The sequence below is a fragment of the Uranotaenia lowii genome, chromosome 2, assembly GCF_029784155.1.
Source record: "Uranotaenia lowii strain MFRU-FL chromosome 2, ASM2978415v1, whole genome shotgun sequence".
Classification (NCBI taxonomy): domain Eukaryota; kingdom Metazoa; phylum Arthropoda; class Insecta; order Diptera; family Culicidae; genus Uranotaenia; species Uranotaenia lowii.
In genome coordinates, this window is record NC_073692.1 from 147,645,221 (window position 1) to 147,664,087 (window position 18,867).

An 18,867-nucleotide genomic window follows, 5' to 3' on the forward strand; every position below is an offset into this window, starting at 1 on the left:
AATAACTCATACTTATACAAACGAGTCCGCTAGGAGAGCACATGTTCTTATTTTGCTAGGGTGTTACCTATTGGAGGAACATATTTTATTTTATACAGGAATTATTTTTGTTATGTTCGCTCAGGTTCTTTTTGGTTTTTCCTCTACCCCATACGCGAATTCTAGAAGCAGAGCTATTTTTAACAAATCATCGAAGTTCAAAAGATTTGTTTCGAAATATTTCTAAGAAACATCATTTTTTCATAATTTTTCATCGCGTACTCGAAAGTACTCAGAATTCAAATGACAATGTATAAGTTCAATGAGTGACAATGAAAAGGACAATGCTGAATTGTATACTAGACTGCCCCAAATTTGTATGGGAAATTTAAATCCTGTGAATGTTTATGAGCTGCAGACTGAAATTCATCCAGGGCCTGGTATAAGATCTCATGCCACATTTGGGCCAGATATGACACGGCAAGGGGTCACACTACGAGCCTGAAGTTTGTGTGGAATTTTGAGACATTTTGTTCGGAAGGAACATGAAAAACCATTTTTTTTCATAAATAACCTTGGTCCCCTTTAGTTGATTTCTTTTGAATACGGGTTTTATTAAAGCCTAAGCTATGACACATATTTTGTCCCGAGGCTGCATTTCGATTAAAGTTAAGATAACAAAGTTATTAGGCCTCAAAAATGGATTTTTTAACGGTGATATTCATCACTATTAATGAAGCATCAAAATGTTTAACTGCCCCACAGTGGTCTGAAACCAAGAAAAGCTGGCAAAATGGCAATTTTGAAGCGTTTAAAAGTATATTTCCAAATGTTACATCTTGTTTCGGCATTTTCAGGCTGCTTAAAACCATATCATAGTCATAAGTTTATTCGTTTATGAGTTCTCAAAGAAATGCTGTGAAAAGTTTGTTTTTTTTTTTTTAATTGCGCAATGATTTATTTGCTTACATTGAACGACGTTACGCATAGATAATAAAATTATGAATGTATTTTGCTTTGCAATCATTCTTATATTTATCTCAGGCATATTTGTGTTTTGGGATGAAGTCTAAGTTTTTTATATGGAATCTAGTTGCTAAAGACGATAGATGTTTTAGGTTTTTAAACTTCAACTAGAGATCAAAAAACTCCACATAACTCCACGTTTATTTTACGTTGGATAGGCTCTCCCACATTTCTAGACTACAAAATATTGCAAAATGGGCTGTCTTTTTTGCCATTTGATGAATGTTGGTTAATCGCCGCGATGTATTGTTGTTGAATTTTATCGACGTTTTACTCGCCGAAAAACGTCGATAAAATTCAACAACATTTTTGCCACTTTTGGAGAACGATTTCGATGAGTGAAACCTCTTATTTCTTCAAATTTCACTTCCATGCAAATAACCTATTTTAATAATTATGAAATAAATACATATTTAATTGGGTTTTCTCAAAACTGTATCATAAAACATCCTTATCATGTTTTGTAGTTCTATCAACGTGAATTCCTGTGTAATTTTTTCATGCAAAATAACTTCCAAAACATGATTGAATCACAGTTCCTCAAAAAATTTCTTATTATTGACCAAATCATAGAACGTATTTGCTAGTCAAAATTCATGAGAACCAATTGGAACTTAATAAAATATTTAAAAAAATTTATGGAATTATTTTAAAGATATGGAAAAAATGAAGAATGAACAAAAATAAAAATCGAAAGTCAAATAAAAAAATTAAAAAAATTATAAAGTGTATTTTTCTCGTGTAAAATGTAAATGAAGTGTTTTGTGTTAAAAAACCATTTATAGAATAAAAAATAATTTAAAAAAAAGCCTACATACCTTAATTTCAAAACTTTGATCAGCGAAATTGTCAAGAAATTTTCATCTAACATAGAATTTCTATATTGACGCGTAATGAATGAAAAATGAAAGAAAAAATGATCAGCGCTAAAGCGTTGTCATGTCCATCTGTTTTGATTTGACTTTTTTTATTGCAATTTTCAGATAATTTTAGATTCAATGATTTGATTTTTCAGCTATCTGTTAGAAAGTTTTAAGACAGAGAACTACTAATCTATATATATAAAAAAGAATGTTTGTCTGTCTGTCTGTTCCCTATAGACTCGGAAACTACTGAACCGATCATCGTCAAAACTGGCATCTGAGGGTTTTTGAGGCCGGGGATGGTTTCTGTAATAGTCAAAACTCCATCCGACTTAAGGAAGGAGAGGCTTTCATACAAAATGTGTAGTTTTTCGAAACAAATTAAAGTCATGACATCCAATTTCTTGAGATTTTTTTTCCTTTTGGCGGTTTGTTTTTCGTCTCTATGGTCGAGGCGTCGCAAAAGGAAAGTAACCCAGGCATAGCATACTGATCAGTAGGAATATTTTGGCGCGTTTTTCTCAACCTGGGGTTGTTTTTCGTCTCCATGGGCGAGCAAACGTCGTCGCAAGAGGATAGTAACCAAAGCACACTGTTCATTGATTGCTGGAAAATTTAACAATAAGGCGCCTGTTTCTCAAACACGTGGGACGATATGCAACCTAGATGTGTTTTTTTCTTGCTTATTTGATTTGTACACAGCACGTGATAATAAATGACGCCTAGATGTGACACGGATTGGTATTTTATCAATCGAATCAAAACCAATTGAAAGATTTGCAAAAAATACTTCCATATTTAGTTCGTGTTAATGTAGGTAGCATTCGACTTTTCATTCAAGGAACATTAGAACATGATCAAACGTTCAACTTTTTCTGTTGAAAAAATTAAAAATTATGTTTTCTTCTAGAAATTGTTACTTCGGCCCAAATACACAACTGAAACGAATTAAGAAATGAAAATGGGAGCTTTTTATTTTGAATAATTCTGAAAAAAAACCAGCGTACTTTTTGCTTACATACCAATTCAAGTACGTACTTAACATGAAAAGTGTTTTTGTGTTACATGGCTGCATAAAAGAGACTGTTGATCCGCTTCGTTTTTGAAAAGAGAGACTTTAGAACTGATATTCAACTGGACGCAAAATTTTTAAGAGAAATTTTTAGTTTACCCTTAAAGTGTTAAAAACAATATTCCCTTCTGTCAACTTACACGGTGGGGCAAGGACAAACGTCGAACTTTTAAGAAATTCATCTTCAAAATGAATCAATATGTTGAAAAGACCAGAAGGGGTATTCCGAATGTTGAAACTGCAGCGGATATTGAAAATTCTTAAATGTCTTTGTTCCCTTTGAACAGCATTCGATTTTAAAGCCATTACTCTGACGCATTTGTAAATAAGCTTTGCATTGACACTTGCCCCAATATACGGGACAAATGTAAACTTAGAAATTTGTTTTTGCCTACATTTTTGAATATTTGGCTTTCAAAGAGAAAATAAAAAAAAAACGCTGAGAACTTATTTAGTGATGCAACTGATATTTTTTTAAATATTTATATGTTTATCGTAGTAAATTTATTTAAAAAAAAGAAATTTGCACTGTATTTGATATATAACTAATTTATTTTTTTTTTCATTACCATGATAAGCGCTGTTTGGGTATCGAGCCGGTTAAATTTGCCTACCTTCTTCAAGCAGTGGGGGACAAAATTGAAGAATATGGGAGAGCTCCCATGTAAATTTAAGATAAAGAGCTTTTCAAAGAAAGGACCATATTAAAAAAGGTTTTTTTGGGTACAGAGTACAAATTTCAGATCTTGAAAAACGAGTTTAGAGATCAAGTTTCAGTAAATAATAGATACCATCTTTGAATTGCAATTCAGAACTGCAGCTGCAGCTCTCATTTCAAAGTTGTTGGTTCTGAAGTATGATGAGGTTTGATTTAAAAAAATGCTCTCTAAATCTAAATTTGAATATTTTTTTACAAATTACATTTATTTCCGGAAGGTGTAGCAAAGCACAACGGGTCAGCTAGTTGAAAATAAAATAGAAGACATTTCAAATAAAATATTAAAATAATAAGTTATTTTTTGAACAATTTTAGTAAGTTTCAGCCAACAATGCTGAAAACAAAATTTTCTCCAGCTCTTTTGAGAATTGGACCACCCTTAAATATCACCGGGGGACCAAAGGAAATCGGAAAAATCGAAATTTTAATTCTGGTTCCAAATGACCTAGAAATGCTTGAATCATTTTCAATGTTAAATCGGATCTTAAATCCAAAAATGTAATTCAATTTTTTTTTTTATGTAAAACAGGTTATGAGTCATGCTCCAATTATGGTATTTTCCTAAGAGAAAAAGCGCTTGCGCATAAATCCAAATATCTCGGACTACATAACATCAATTCGTATGATTTACGGTATTGTAGGTATTTGTGAGTTTATGTGAAATAAACGATAAAAAAACTCAGTTTTCGTAAAAAAATAATTTTTGTCGACGATTTCAGACTATATTTTAATATTTTAAAAGTTTCTTTTTCTGTGGATGTTTCTTAAATGTTAGTTTCAAATAAAGAATTGAAGCGGTTATTTATCAAAATCGATTAAAAAAAGTGTATGATATGATTGTACTTAGAATTGCAATAACTTCTTTGCTGTGATCTTCGGGTACAATAATTGTCTTAACTCAAGTTTTAAAAACCTTATCATAAAAAGTAATCGATTTTATCTGTTGTTTGATAATAAATCCACAAATATCTAAAATATTGTTATATGTACAGATAAGCAAAATTCATGTGATCGATATAGAATTTATTCACTTTTAACATGGAAAAAAGACTGAGGGGGTGGGGGGTTCCAGCTTCAGGTTCAAATTCAGCTGGAAATAATAACAATATCAAAAATACACAATAAATGAGAACATTGATTTCTTAAACCATTTTTCTACTCATGACCATCATATAAACTAAAAAAAATCAAACCAGAATTCAAAGCTTCGGACATAGGATCAATGTACGGAAAAAAAATAAAAAAGAGTACCAGAATAAAAAAGAATGTAGGTATTTCCGAATTTAAAATCCATTTCCAGAGCCAGAAATTGACCTTGATTAAGAATTGTTTAGCAAAATGATAACAATTGTTAATTATTAATCATCTAAATTTACATTTATTTTCTATGTTTTCACTTGGGAGGTTGATAGAAAAATCCGCGGAAATATCCTGAGTTTGGAAAAGTTAATAATCACGATTAGAAATGTTAATTTTCGACTAGAGAAAAAAATATCAATTTATTCAAAACATTATTTGAAACACATAGTTGATGATTGATTTCAATTTGAAAAAAAGAAGAAAATATTTAATTTTTTTTTATTTCAAGAATACCAGTAATCAAAGTCTGAGATAGAATAATTTTTTCTATTCAAATTCTTCCAGTTTTTTTTTGAATAAAAGAACAAAAAAGTTCATTTTTGAAGTTCACAATAATAACTTTACATGTTCAATTCGTCATTGAAAGTTTATACTGACAAAATACAAGTTGGGAAATTGGCTTTCTTCAATGATAAATAATAAAATGATAAAAATAAAAATGAGGAATTTCAAATTTTGCTGTAAATATTGAAAGCACAAAGCAAATACTAATCTAGCTGAAATTGTGCATCAAAATATAAAAGAATATTTGAAAATCATGTTCCTTTCAAAAATGAAGATTTAAAATAGCAAAAATAAGCAAAACTTTTAAATTATAAAGTTTAAAATTTCAAACTCCGAATATTTGGTCGCCGTTAATTGGAAAACAAAAGGAATGAACAAAATTTTGCTTATTAAAAATTCAGATTTATAGGCTTCCAAGAAAATTATGTTTTCAGAACTGAAAAACAAAGACAAATTTTCAAAAAAAAAAAATGAAATAGCAAATAATTTGAAGATTAATGAACTTTTTTTTTGAATTCGGTAAATTTATTCGAAAATTAAAACAAAATTTGAAGATACAAAAGATTGTTTTTTTAACATTTTTAAAGGTAGTTTTTCCAATGCAAACGTCTTAAAATTTTAAAAACTTATTTATAAAATTTAATTGATAACTCAAGGGAAGAGCATTCTTTGTGCCTATATTTCATATGGTTTATTTGGAAAATTTTGGTTTCAAACCACTTGTCAGATTTTGTCTATCAATATATGATCTAGTGATATGGAATTTATAAGTTTAAACAAAAATTTATCGGTTTTGAGTTGAAGTAGGCGATGGCTTGTTGTTATCGCACGTGTTCTTTTTTTTTCGCTCCGTCGCGGTGAAATTAAATTTAAGTTGTTTGTTATTATGGAATTGTTATTTTTCTTGGGATTAATGGATCAATAATTGCATGTACGTGCCCGACCCGATTTTCCGTGGATTTCATCCACCTCCAGGAGTTGACAGCATTGAATGTCCCCCTGCAAGAGGAAACAGATTTCATGCTTCAACAATTGGTGAGTTCGTTCCATGATCCTTCTTACTCATTTATTCTGAATTGATGTTCGAATCGGGGAGATTCTACCTGAGAATTCTCAAAATTATAAAATTCTGAAATAACGTTAATTGATTTATGAAGAGACGTCAGATGAGCCCCGCCTTTTGCGAGAAGCGTGGATTTGCACTTAACCATTTCAACTGAAAAAGTACAGTTTCGGAAACATTTTCGAGTTTCATTGAAAATGATGTGTTGAAATAATTATTATTTTTTCAACAAGAGGCTGGAAGGGATATTAGATTCGCATAAGAATGCGAAAGAAATTGTCGAATAAATGAGGGGATTCTTCAAATTATGTTGCGCCTTGAAACCTGACAGTTTGTTCATGTGTTCGTTTTATAAACCATGTTTCAGGTTTAAAATTTGCGATATTTATAAAAAGTTTCCTTTCATTAAGCTAAATCAGTTGTAAGTTTTCGAATAATGTGAATCGTTACCATGATGACACATTTTAATTGTTCGAGTTACTGCGTCAGTCCAGATGTATGGTTACAATCACAAACTATTGATAGATTTTATCGATGGCCAAAACTTTTACACAAAAATATGAAACATGTGGTTTGATCAAACGTTCACTACAGATATTATACACTTACCATTTATCAATTGATGCAATGCTGATTTCTGTGCAGAAAAACCTCTTTTCCTTCCACAGAAGGACGAACTCTCAAGGGTCACCATCAAGGAGCACAGTAAATTTTAGCAAATGTGCTTCCAATGTGAATATTTAAAACATTTTATAACCATGGAAACGTATAGTACTGCTGTCCACGTTTCTCCCAGCCGAGTTAAAATGAGTAGTAAATGTACTTTTTCTATTCACCGGGATGCTGACAAGATCTGGCTGTGTATGTATCATAAGCATTAAACATGAATGGGATATAAGTGAAATCAATCATTACTGATTACTGATCCCAGACAACCAGAAGTCGTATTTTCTTTTACAGATTACATCGTATAGAATGTTATTCATACTCATTTTCGTATATCTGCACCTACAATGTGCGGTCCATGCATATTCTTTATCGTATTTAAAAGCATTGCATGATTTTATTTCGACAAGAAGAGAGACTCGTAATTATGTACATATGAACTCGACCTTTGTGTACGAAAATTCGCAAAAAAATCCGTGAAACGACCGATATACGGTGATCAGCCGTGACTGAGAGATTTTGTCGTGCTATGCATAAAATAATTCGAAATAAAAAAAAACGTATATAACTGCATTGATTCTTAATAATGTGCATGCAATCGTAAACCTTTGCAAATTAATTCGCATGTCTGATTTTCGTAAAACGTATTTGCTGGCAATCGTAAAAGAATACAAAAAAAATCAATAAAATCGTTTATGATAATGGGACATCGATGATTGAAATCGTATTAAAGGAGGCTTCAAAATGTTGGTCTATTTTTAGATCATCGATGACGTGTTCTACGATTTAAAAGATTTAAGTTATAGAAATATACGATTGGCTTTTGGTTTAATGCCTTTGAAGCAAATCCCCTTGAATTTATATATTCCAGATAGCGTCGAGGAACCATCATGAGCTGCAGATCGTATGGTCAGGGGATCAAGTCCAGGTCAGGCAAATAATAAATTTGTACGATATAAACTTGAATTTGGCAGCAAAAAAAAAGCATTTCTTTGAAATAATCTTATTATTATTATTTTTGGGAATGAATAAACCAATTGGTTTAAAATACAAAAATAATAATAATCTTATTTTTATTCAACTGAGGGAAAATGAGAGCCTTGCACTCAAGTCGCAAAAGACGACTAAATAAGTCGTCAAACTTTCCATATTGTTACGAAAAATGTCGTATATTACAACCTCAATCATCTATATGATGATGTACCGTTCATAATTGTATAGAAATTGGATGTACGCGCACTGTCACTTCGACTTTGAACTTCCATAACTTTTTAGTATGATGATATTTTTTGATCAAATTTCCTGCGTTTTATAGATCAACTATCATACTATTTTATCACAAAATTTGAGCTTTCTGGAGTTTGTGTGGCCTAAGATACAATAATTCTACGAAAATCGGACTTTTTGGACTTTTACCATTCAAACTGCAACATCTCAGAAACTACGCTACATTTTTTATTAAAATTTTGCAGAGTGATTGCTGAAATATAATGTTAGCATGTCTGAAGTTTTCGAAATGTTCTAACGATTTGATCAAAAGTTACGCGAGGTACAATATTTCAGGCATGAACCTAAAATGCAATTTCTATAGAATTTTGGACGAATGTTTCCATAGGAAAATTCTATTTTCTGTTTAACAACCAGTAAATCTATTTAAACCAAAAAATCAAAACAATATCTTGAGATTCAGATTTCAAAATACAAATGGATCATTTATTTCATTTTTTCTTTTCTTCGTTGCTTTTGCCAGACATTTTTTAATTGATTTGTGGATGGAAACGATATTGTTATCATGAATCGTCCAAAATTCTACAGAAATTGCATTTTTAGGTTCATGCCTGAAATATTGTACCTCGCGTAACTTTTGAACATATCGTTAGAACTTCTCTAAAACTTCGGACATGCTAACATTATATTTCAGCAATCACTCTGCAAAATTTCAATAAAAAATGTAGCGTAGTTTCTGGGATATTGCAGTTTGAAAGATAAAAGTCCAAAAAGTCCGATTTTCGTAGAATTACTGTATTTCAGGCCACAAAAACTACAGAAAGCTAAAATTTTGTGATAAAATAGTATGATAGTTGGTCTATCTAATGCAGAAATCTCTAATCTCTAATCTCTAATCTAATGATCAAAAAATATCATCAGAGTAAAAAGTTATGGAAGTTAAAAGTCTTAGTGACAGTGCGCGTGCTTCCAATTTCTATACAATTATGAACGGTACTGTAAATTGTCATAGTATATTCCAAAAAGAATCAAGCTAGTCGTAAATGATGCGCATGACAAGTCGTGCAAATCGTAATTTAATACAATCCAAATCAAGAATATGTTTTCTAATGTACCTATATGGCCTCCAAAATGATACGTATATACTGGTTTTGCTACATTATATACGATATATTTACACGTACATTTGCACGTATATTTGCGTTGCGAATTCGATATACCCACCAAATGGTTGTCTGGGATGCCTTATAAACTTATTTACATGAAAGAAAAAGAAATGATTCTGAATTTGTTCACTATACTTTATTCAATTGAGAAATAATATTTTTCATAGGTATTCTTGGCCTGTCACCAGATCCCAACAACGTTACACGATTTGTCTATGTGTCGTGTGTTTTTAAGCTTTTTTTTTCCTCAGATTTAAGCTTTTTTTAAGTTGAGAGCATAGGAGATGAAAGCTCAAATCTGTCAAAAAAAGCTTAAATCGGTCAAAAAAAACTTAAATCTGTCTCAGTTTTATTTTATTTTATTTTTTTGGACAGATTTAAGCTTTTTTTGACAGATTTGAGCTTTCATCTCCTATCTCTCAAGGCAAAAAAAAGCTTTAATCTGAGGAAAAAAAAGCTTAAAAACGAGATTCACTAAGACTTACTTAAAAGATGTTGGTCACACGACACATAGACAAATCCTGCAACGTTGCCGGTATCTGAGTATTCGATGAATGAATTTTGATATAAAAATTGTTGGTTCCCAATTCGGAACTTGTTTAGTTACACTTCTTATTGAAAGCATATTCTAATGACAAGGTAGGGTTTTTGACTGTCAAGATTTGAGTGGCAAATCAAAAAGTTTATTGAATTGAGAATTTACAATTCAAATTAGTTTCAATTCGTGAACGTCATATAGTTTAGTAAAATGAAAATTTCAGGCCTTATAGAATGATAAAAGATAGAACTCCACCGGAAGCAAGCTAATTCTCTGACATGTAAGTTAACACTTCCCGATCAGGAGGGAAAATCTAAATTATATCAAGATGAGATATTTTGATACTATTTTTTTCCTATCTAAATGAGTTATTATTCAGTACTCGTAGGATGTTAAAATATCTCAAATAATATCAAAAAATCTATGTGATCATAGCTAAATTATATCAATTTTAGATATGCTCCTTTCAAGATTATATCTCGTTCAGATAGCATAGTTTGATATCGGGCAGAAAAAAACCTATCAAAATTATAACTTATCAAGATATGAGTGCTTCGAGAAAAGTTTCTAGTGGAATGTCAATAATCCACAGTATTTGCTAAAACCATGCTCCATTTTTGATTTCCCAAAAATTGGATTCAATTTTATGGATCTGTTGAGCGAAACACCTTAACGCACGGTTTGGGCCGTTGACTTCGATGTCCGTGTTTCTTAAAAAGTTGCACGTATATCAAAATATGATATAATCAATTTATTTCTGGACAATCCGAAAAAAATCTTTATCATTGAAAATGAGCTCAACCCCATTCAAGTCTGTCAATCAGAATAAGATATAATTCAGATTGGAGAAACTTAAAATCGAAAATTTAGACTACTTTATTATAACTAAATCAGATGTAAATATCTTGGTGAGATACGTTTGAGTTATTATTTTGATACGCTCTCCTGATCGGGTAGGTACAAGTTTACCTGATACATGGAATTGGATTTTCGGGACTTAAGATAGAATACTTGATGTATTGTAATGAGAGCTTCTAAAATCTTATAACAGCATCTGAAACAGGCAAATCATAAATACGAAAAACTTCTGTACTTGCAGGCTTTTTTTTAAACTTCTACCAATTGCTGAAAAAAAGGAAACACATTGATTATAAGGCAATCGATTTTCCAATTAAAGTTATCGAATGTCACAGAAAACTGTTTATCCCTCAAATATATTTGGATAAAATCGATTTTGAATATTCATCCACATAAATGAAATTTTATCTGTAATTGTAGGTATTTAAAGTGCATTTACAAAAAATGTAAATTTGACAAAATTGGGTACAGTTATGTTCTCAAAAAATCATAAAAAAAAAACAAACCTTATAACAAAAGTATAACTGGATTAGATATAAATATCTCGCTGAGATAGGTTTGAGTTACGATTTTGATATGCTCTTCTGATCGGGTTATTTTTAAACACATTTTGGGATCAAGTAATTTGCCGTTACTACTATTATACACTATTCATTTTGTGAACTGAAAATTTTACTTGGAAAAAATCTTCTTGGAGGGGGGGAGGTTTAATCCCTAAACACCCCCGCCCCCCCGTCCCTCTGTTCGCACGACCTTGCTATGAAGAGGTATTTGGATTTAATTTCAAGAAGTTCATGATTTTTTTTTTTCAAATAAGTAAATAAGTGTCAATCATGAAAGTCACTGTACATAAAAAAATGTTTTTTAATGAACTTTGATTAAAGTGCGGCAAGAAAAAAATGCCACATTTCAACAGAACTTTTCAAAGCCATGTGTAGGGGAGAAGCGGGCTATACGCGCCTATTATGCAGAATACTGATTTAATCAAATATTTCATCGAATATGTATGTACAAAAACTATATACACATTAACAGACATCTGTTTTCTATACATTGGAGCAATTTTTATGTTGAAATCTCCTTCAGTTTTTGAGAAATCAATTTTAAGTATTATAACTGTTGTCAAAATAAACGAACCTCAAACCGTGCGGGCTAAATGCGGGCTAAATTTATGGTTTAGGCCAAACTTCTGTTTTTCTGGCAATATTTCCGTATAATTTCATTGAGAATGCTAGAAACTGGTAAATCCCATAACAAAATAGCTGAAGTTTTATAAAAATCTATTTCTTTTATTATTTTATAGAATAAAACAAAAGTTAGGGTTGCCATATTATGGAGTCAATTCATCCAAATTCTAATGATAAAAATCATATATTTATTCTTTTTAATCTGTTATTTTAGGATAGGGGCATTTTACAAACATGATGGGCGCATGCAAAAACACTCTCTTATTCCACTTTCCAATTATTATGAAACCATCATAAAAGCTTAAATTTGTTTTACTTCTAAGATTCATTTGAATTAGAAACAAAAACCACCCAACTTTTTGTTTTGATCTTCTTTACGAATAATTTTCAAAAGTCGAAATATTACATCAAAATGTATCAAAACCTTGTATGAATTTTTGAATTTTTTTGAGTGGGTTTATTGATAAAATTCTTTCTTGCCTTATGTTCAAAGCGTATTACCCTCAAATTGCATTGATTAGATATGTTGTTTTGTCAGCCATTTCGTAAAACGGCCGCAGGCGCATTTAACCCAAAAGGCCCATTTAGGAAACCTTTCCCCTCAATGACATTATGACAATTAGAAGGGGTTTCAATTGATCTGAAAGTAAATCGATCGAACTATGTGCCCATTCTAGATGCTACTCCTGTTTTCCCGCGATATAAAAGCCCAAAATAAGTCCCACCCTAGGATTCTCTGCTCTCAGCCCTGGCAAAGTTCACGTCCGTCGAACGAAAACGTAGCCAGTCAGCCAGTCAGAGTCAGCAGCCAGACGTCTCGACGCGAGCGGGAGAGAAAAACTGCCGAAAAACAACGGTCTGACGACGACGAGGAAGCGGCCTCGTGGAATAGAAGAAAAAGGAGCAAATCCCCAACAACAACAACGACGACGACAACGAAAACGAAAAGTGAGGTGGAAATTTCACTTTTGTTTTCAGTTTGTGCATCGCCTTCCGATGAACACATGAACTGTTTGAACACGCACGCCGTCGTCTCGTCGTCTTGTCCCAGCAGCACAGCACAGCAGCAGCACAGTGAAGAAGATAATGCTGCTTCTGGTCCTGTCGTCGTCGTCGCCCCTGGTGCTGCCCCTGATATCGGCTGCTACGGTAAAATTTGTGGTTTTTGTGATCCCGAATCAAGTGTATTCTAAAGATTTGATTGGACTCAAAAAACGAGTCGAAAAGCCCAATATAAAGTGTGACGTGAACGACATTTCAGATTAAAAAAAAAACAACCCATACGAGGTCATTCACGGCAAGTAATATTCTCCAATGATTTGGTATCTCTTGAAATGAAAGCGAAATCAAGAAGAGTTTGTACGATCTTCGTAATTCTTGCTCGTCTCGTTTCGGTGGGGTAAAATCAACCTACTTACTTGCAGCAGCAGCGGCCAAGAGATGTTTACGCTTTTCATGTGCCAATTATTGACCTCTTAACACGTTGAATGTATGCTCGCTCACGTATACTTTGTGTGAAGAATGTTGTTGAATTAAATGCCCCGCCTCCGAACAACTCCAAAAAAGACTGTAAAACAACCCTCTAATTTTTGTTACTTTGTTTCTCCCTTAACGCAGGATCACGCAATTTGTCCTCGTCGAAAATTCCGAACCTAGTGCCACCTCCCTCAGTGAAGTTGGATCAGAACAGCAGCAGTGCCCCGAAACCTTGTCCCCTGGCGGCCCCACTGGTGGTCACCATCGTCGGTCTGCCATGCCGGGGGAAATCGCTGGCCTCGCACAAGGTGGCCCGGAACCTGAACTGGAGGGGCGAAAGTGCTAAGGGTAAGTTTCCTCAGCTGTCGCTGTTGTTTTCTTATTTGGGCAATTTATAATTCATAGCTAAAGTAGTTATTTGACGATATGATAGAAGCAAAAGGGTATACGCTAAGGTTACGATAGAGGCAATTGTTTATCGATTTGTTGTGTAGATGTACTGATGAAGACACCCTTCTCAATCGATTTATGATAATTTTTAGAGAATGACTACGACCCTCTTTATTATTTCTCTATCTTCTACGCGGGAGATTATAAAATCGATGCCTCCACCCTTAGAAAAAAGTCTGACAAAGCTAACACCTTGTTTACAGCTTAAAAGTTTTTATCTACCCGATTCTAACGTTCGCCAAACATGCACCACACCGGTCCACAAAGTGTCTTGAATCAAAACAAAACAGTCGTTCGTGAGGTGTCTCGTTATCTGGCTTGCTAGCGTCATCAAAGATGTAGGAAAGTGTGGAAGCATTGAATCAAAAAAAAATTCGTGCGTTGAATTTGTTGTCGCTCTAATTTGATACCATACTTACTTTGCCACTACAAAGATACACATATTTCGATACATATATTTTTTATTTGCGTTTTGTGAATGACACTGCTCAAGGTCATTCGGGCACAAAACGATACACATTCAACCGGCGAAACGGGCCCACTCAACCCTGTTGGCTGGACCTTTCTTTCCTCCTTTCTAATTTTTGCGTTTGGACGAATCCGCTGGAGCAGGGTGTGTCAAAATTAAAATTTTATGTTTTCTTGACGCGTCGCAAATTGATCAATTTCAGTACGAAATAAAATAAAAATCGATTCAGTATATGTTTCTTAATTTTGATGCTTTTGAATTTAAAAATTCATAAAATTACTTTTGTAAACGTTTTTATTTAGACGGTAAATTAAATTCAATTACAATTCAAAACAAAATCTAATGCTTGAAAAATGAGGCCGGAACAAATATAAAATTCTTCTTTTGCAAGTTGGGGTGGCTTTCCTTTCGATATTGCGGTGTAAAAACCCGAAGGGGAAAATAAATAAAGTTTAAAAAATTGCATGAAAAATTAAAAAAATTAGTAAAATTTCGATGGTTTTTTTTAACCTTCCTTATTCAAGATTTTTTCAAAATATAAGATCTCAAAACATGATTTTTGAATTTTGTGCAATGAAGTTCTTAATTCAGAACTTAAAACACGTTTTTTTTCTATCTGCAAAGTTTTCTTATGCTCAATGAAGAATGATGGAAAATATTTTTTCCATTCTATATAAGGAATTTTGTCAAAACGTTCGCGAGCTAAGTTTTCGAAACTATTCGATCATACACAACTCTCTTTTTTAACTTCATCATCTGAAATTACTTTAAAATAACGAAATGAGTTATGAAATTACAGTTTTGGGTCAACTCATAAACTTTGCACGTTATTTGGTCAATTTGAATTAGGTGGCCCATATTTCCCCACCATTTTTCAAAATCCAAAAAAATATTACTTTTTTTAAAACAGTCAGAACTGTGGGAAAATAACTTTACCTTATGTGGGAAAAGTTTACCTTATGATACGTTAGAAATGTAAAAAGTCATACCATTTATTTTTTTCATTTTATCTTTTGCTAGCTGATTTTACCCGGCCTTGCTCGGATTCACATAAAATATAAAAAAAATGAATCGTTTAACTTTTCGAAATTTTGGAAGCTATATATTCATCATTATAAGAAATTTGGCCCAAATTTGGTCATGTATGTTTTGTTAGTCTTTTTAAAGTTTTTATTGAGATTATTCACTGTATTTATCGTTTTCATACTATTAAAAATTTATAGTTTTCAGGTTTTATTCAATCGAAATTAAAAATAATTTGCCGCGAATGCTAATTCATCCTTTCACGAAAACATTTTTTAATACCATCTTTTTTAGAAAGTTTGAAAAGAATTTTCCTTATATTTATTTTTATCTTCCAAAGATTGAACTGTTTTTTTATCTTTCCCATTCCCTATCTAATGAAAATCTCTTATCCTACTTTTCAAGATGGATGATCTCCCTGTAAAATGGTATATTTTTTAAAAGAACTCCGAACTTTGTTGAACCATGTTGAACACTCACTTTGAATGTTTTCAATTGTATGTGTGTATTTTTTCGCTTTTTAGTTTCACACTGTTTTGTTATTAGTTTACCTTAAATGTTGAAAGTTCCACTAATAGTTTTTTGAAGTTCATTTCTGAATCGAAATCACCATTCCAATGTTATGCAAAAAGTTTAATGTGCGTTCTGTTTCTATTTTTCTATTCTTGGGCACAAACATTCCATTAATTATCTTGAAGAGTAATAAATGATAAAATTCTAAGATATCATTTGTTTGAATTCGCAGTACTAAACAGTTTTACAATAATTTTATTTCAAAATTGGATTGTATAATCGGCTACATTGGTCATCAATAATAATTCAAAAGTTAGAATTTGGCCAATGAAATTGAGTTGTATAAAACTCAAAGGCTCAGATCAAATTATTTTATCTAACCCTCCGTTTAAATTCCTCGAAGGCTATCAAAGCGTTGAAATCGCAGTCTTGGACTTATAACTCTAACTCCAATAAATTTATCTTTCTCTATGAGGAATAATGACAATGGTTGGCTCTTAAAAGCTGAAATTTATGAAAATCAGTTCATAAGTTTTTCAGCAATCAGTCCAATTAGTTATTCAGCTGATGGAGTCAATTCATTGTTCACTGTTTAGTTCACAACGGCGGAGCACTTTGGAAGATTCTACAATTCTAGCCAATCTATTCCTAAAATGCTGGTTTTATTTTTCAATCCAAAATGTTTGCTTATTATTGCATCCAAATAACTTGTTCCGGTACCACGTGCTTTGAACAGTAGAAGGAAAAAAAACACCCGCCAGAATATCCCCTTTCAAATTTTTAATACTCAGCCAGCTTTGATTCGCTATTCAGTATACGTGAAGTCTGGATGGTTGCTTCTAATGCCCGGCCATGGTGATGGTGAAAACAACCCCGCCAAAGGAAACGAAAATCGGTTAACAAAATGGGTGCCATCACTTTTAGTTAGTGGGAATAATAACGTACGTTGTATGGGAGGGTCCTTTTTCATAGGTGGGAAGGGCTCAGAACTATTACTAAAACCTTACCATTTACATCTCTGTACCAAATTTCAGATTGATCGGTTCAGCGGTGCGGATTTGTATAAGGTGCATACAAACAAACAAACATATATAGTCCAACTCATCTTTAAATATTAGATAGGAATAAAGAAGTTATGGAGCATAGAAAAAAAGTGGCCCATGATTCTCCACACTCCCATATTATTCATATTAAACCTCTTAAACCCATTTTTTTCAATGAAAAATTCACAGAGATTTAGTCCTATGATTACATAGGTACCACCTTGATTTTACGAACATCTTTATCGTTTAGGAAACATTTTTTTTTCAATTTTTCTCTCCAAAAATTGCAAAATCACCAAATTTAATTTCAGTACGGGTTTGGTGCAACCATTTAATCTATTTGTTGATTTTTTGTCGTTTCTCTAAAACCGTAGACGTGTTTTATTTTCATTCTTTGCTACCAAAGGATCATTTTTTACTTTTTTCATAAAGGTAAATCCAGAATAGTAAGAAGTTTAAAACCTTACTGCCCATAGCCATTTTAGATCTATTTTAAATTTTTCTTCCAGTTTTCACATGTCAAGGTTTTTTTGAGATGTAGCTTTTGACAACTGCTTGTTAAACATGCTTTGAATCATTCTGCGCAAAAAGTTAGTTAAAATAAGTATTGGCTTGGGTTTAATGCCGATTGTAGACGGGGTTTAAAACGGGTTTTGTAGGGCTAATGAAATTCAGTTTTTGATTATTTTTTTATTAAGTAACAAACTGAAAACGGACAGAGAAAGGTAACAAAAATATTCTCAATCAATTTTCCGTTGCATGTGAAACAAGCTTAAAATAAAAAAATTAAAAACTTTGAAATATTGGGAATTGATTTGTTTTTTTTTGCGTGTTATTACCTTTACATCTCGCGTGTCTTGTGAAACATAATCTAAACAAAGAGTTTTATTACGAAAAAATACAAAAACTGACATAAACTAGTCGCAACTTCCTTCCATTTAGAATATTTGTAGCCTGGACAGCGTATTCTATATATGTAAAATACAAATTTTAAACTTGTTTTGAGGACTTTTGCTGCAGTTTTCTGTAATTCTCACGATGTTTCATACGACGTAATGAAAACTCACGCGAGAAATAAATTTCAGTTTAAATTTCTTAATACACTTTTAATTACAACCCCCGATTTTGAAAGAAAGCGTAACACTTATCAATTAAACTAAATAAATAATTTCAATTAAGAAAATGCATTTGAATTTTTAGAATCACACAAGTAGTTTGGAACTCTTCAAAACACAACAGCCCTTACTATTATTTTTCACAAACTATTCTATTTCTTTCCACGTTCCATTTTAATTTCTGTCTAAGACCCACTTTTTCAGTATATCGTGTGTAATATAAATAGCGTACAAAATAAAAGATATATCAACGATTCAAAATTTAAAGCATTACATTTTGATACTAAAAAACTATTTCTTGATAAAATAGTTAATGATATTTGAGTGATTCAAGACGTGACGTCACAACGCGCTCCTTTTAAAAATTTTTGTTCTGAAAATTGCACTTTTCCGATTTGTACCTTCTCAGTAAACAACATAACGAAATAAGTCATGACTAAATGTGAGTTTTTGAAAAATCACTTCTAAAACATCGGTTTTATTGTATATAATGGAAAATAAGAACTGTAGAGATGCTGGGTGTTCGCCTGGAAAGGGTCTTGACTAGGATTAATCGATCGTCAGAAAAAGATCAATTCAGATGGACGGTCGTAGGATCGATCCACCTTAAAAATTTAAACTCTAGGATCGATCTCTGATAGATTGATCTAATCAATTTTGTTTAGCAGTTTGATATAAAAAGGGCCAAAAAAGAACACAAAGTTTCAAAGATGCATTAGCCTTCTATCTTTGGTAGAAATAAATGCTTGTGAACACTTTTATTAAGGTCCC

At 32.2% G+C, this 18,867-nt stretch overlaps 2 protein-coding genes across 3 annotated transcripts in view; one reads left to right on the forward strand and one right to left on the reverse strand.

Annotated features, from left to right (window-relative positions):
* Window positions 1-18,867, reverse strand: part of LOC129746060 (CTP synthase) — a 289,351-nt gene that overhangs the window by 227,344 nt on the left and 43,140 nt on the right. The window lies entirely within an intron of this gene.
* Window positions 12,685-13,881, forward strand: LOC129741953 (uncharacterized). Its single transcript, XM_055733784.1, has 2 exons — window positions 12,685-13,156; window positions 13,625-13,881. The coding sequence occupies exons 1-2, from the start codon at window positions 12,685-12,687 to the stop codon at window positions 13,879-13,881; spliced, it is 729 nt and encodes a 242-aa protein (XP_055589759.1).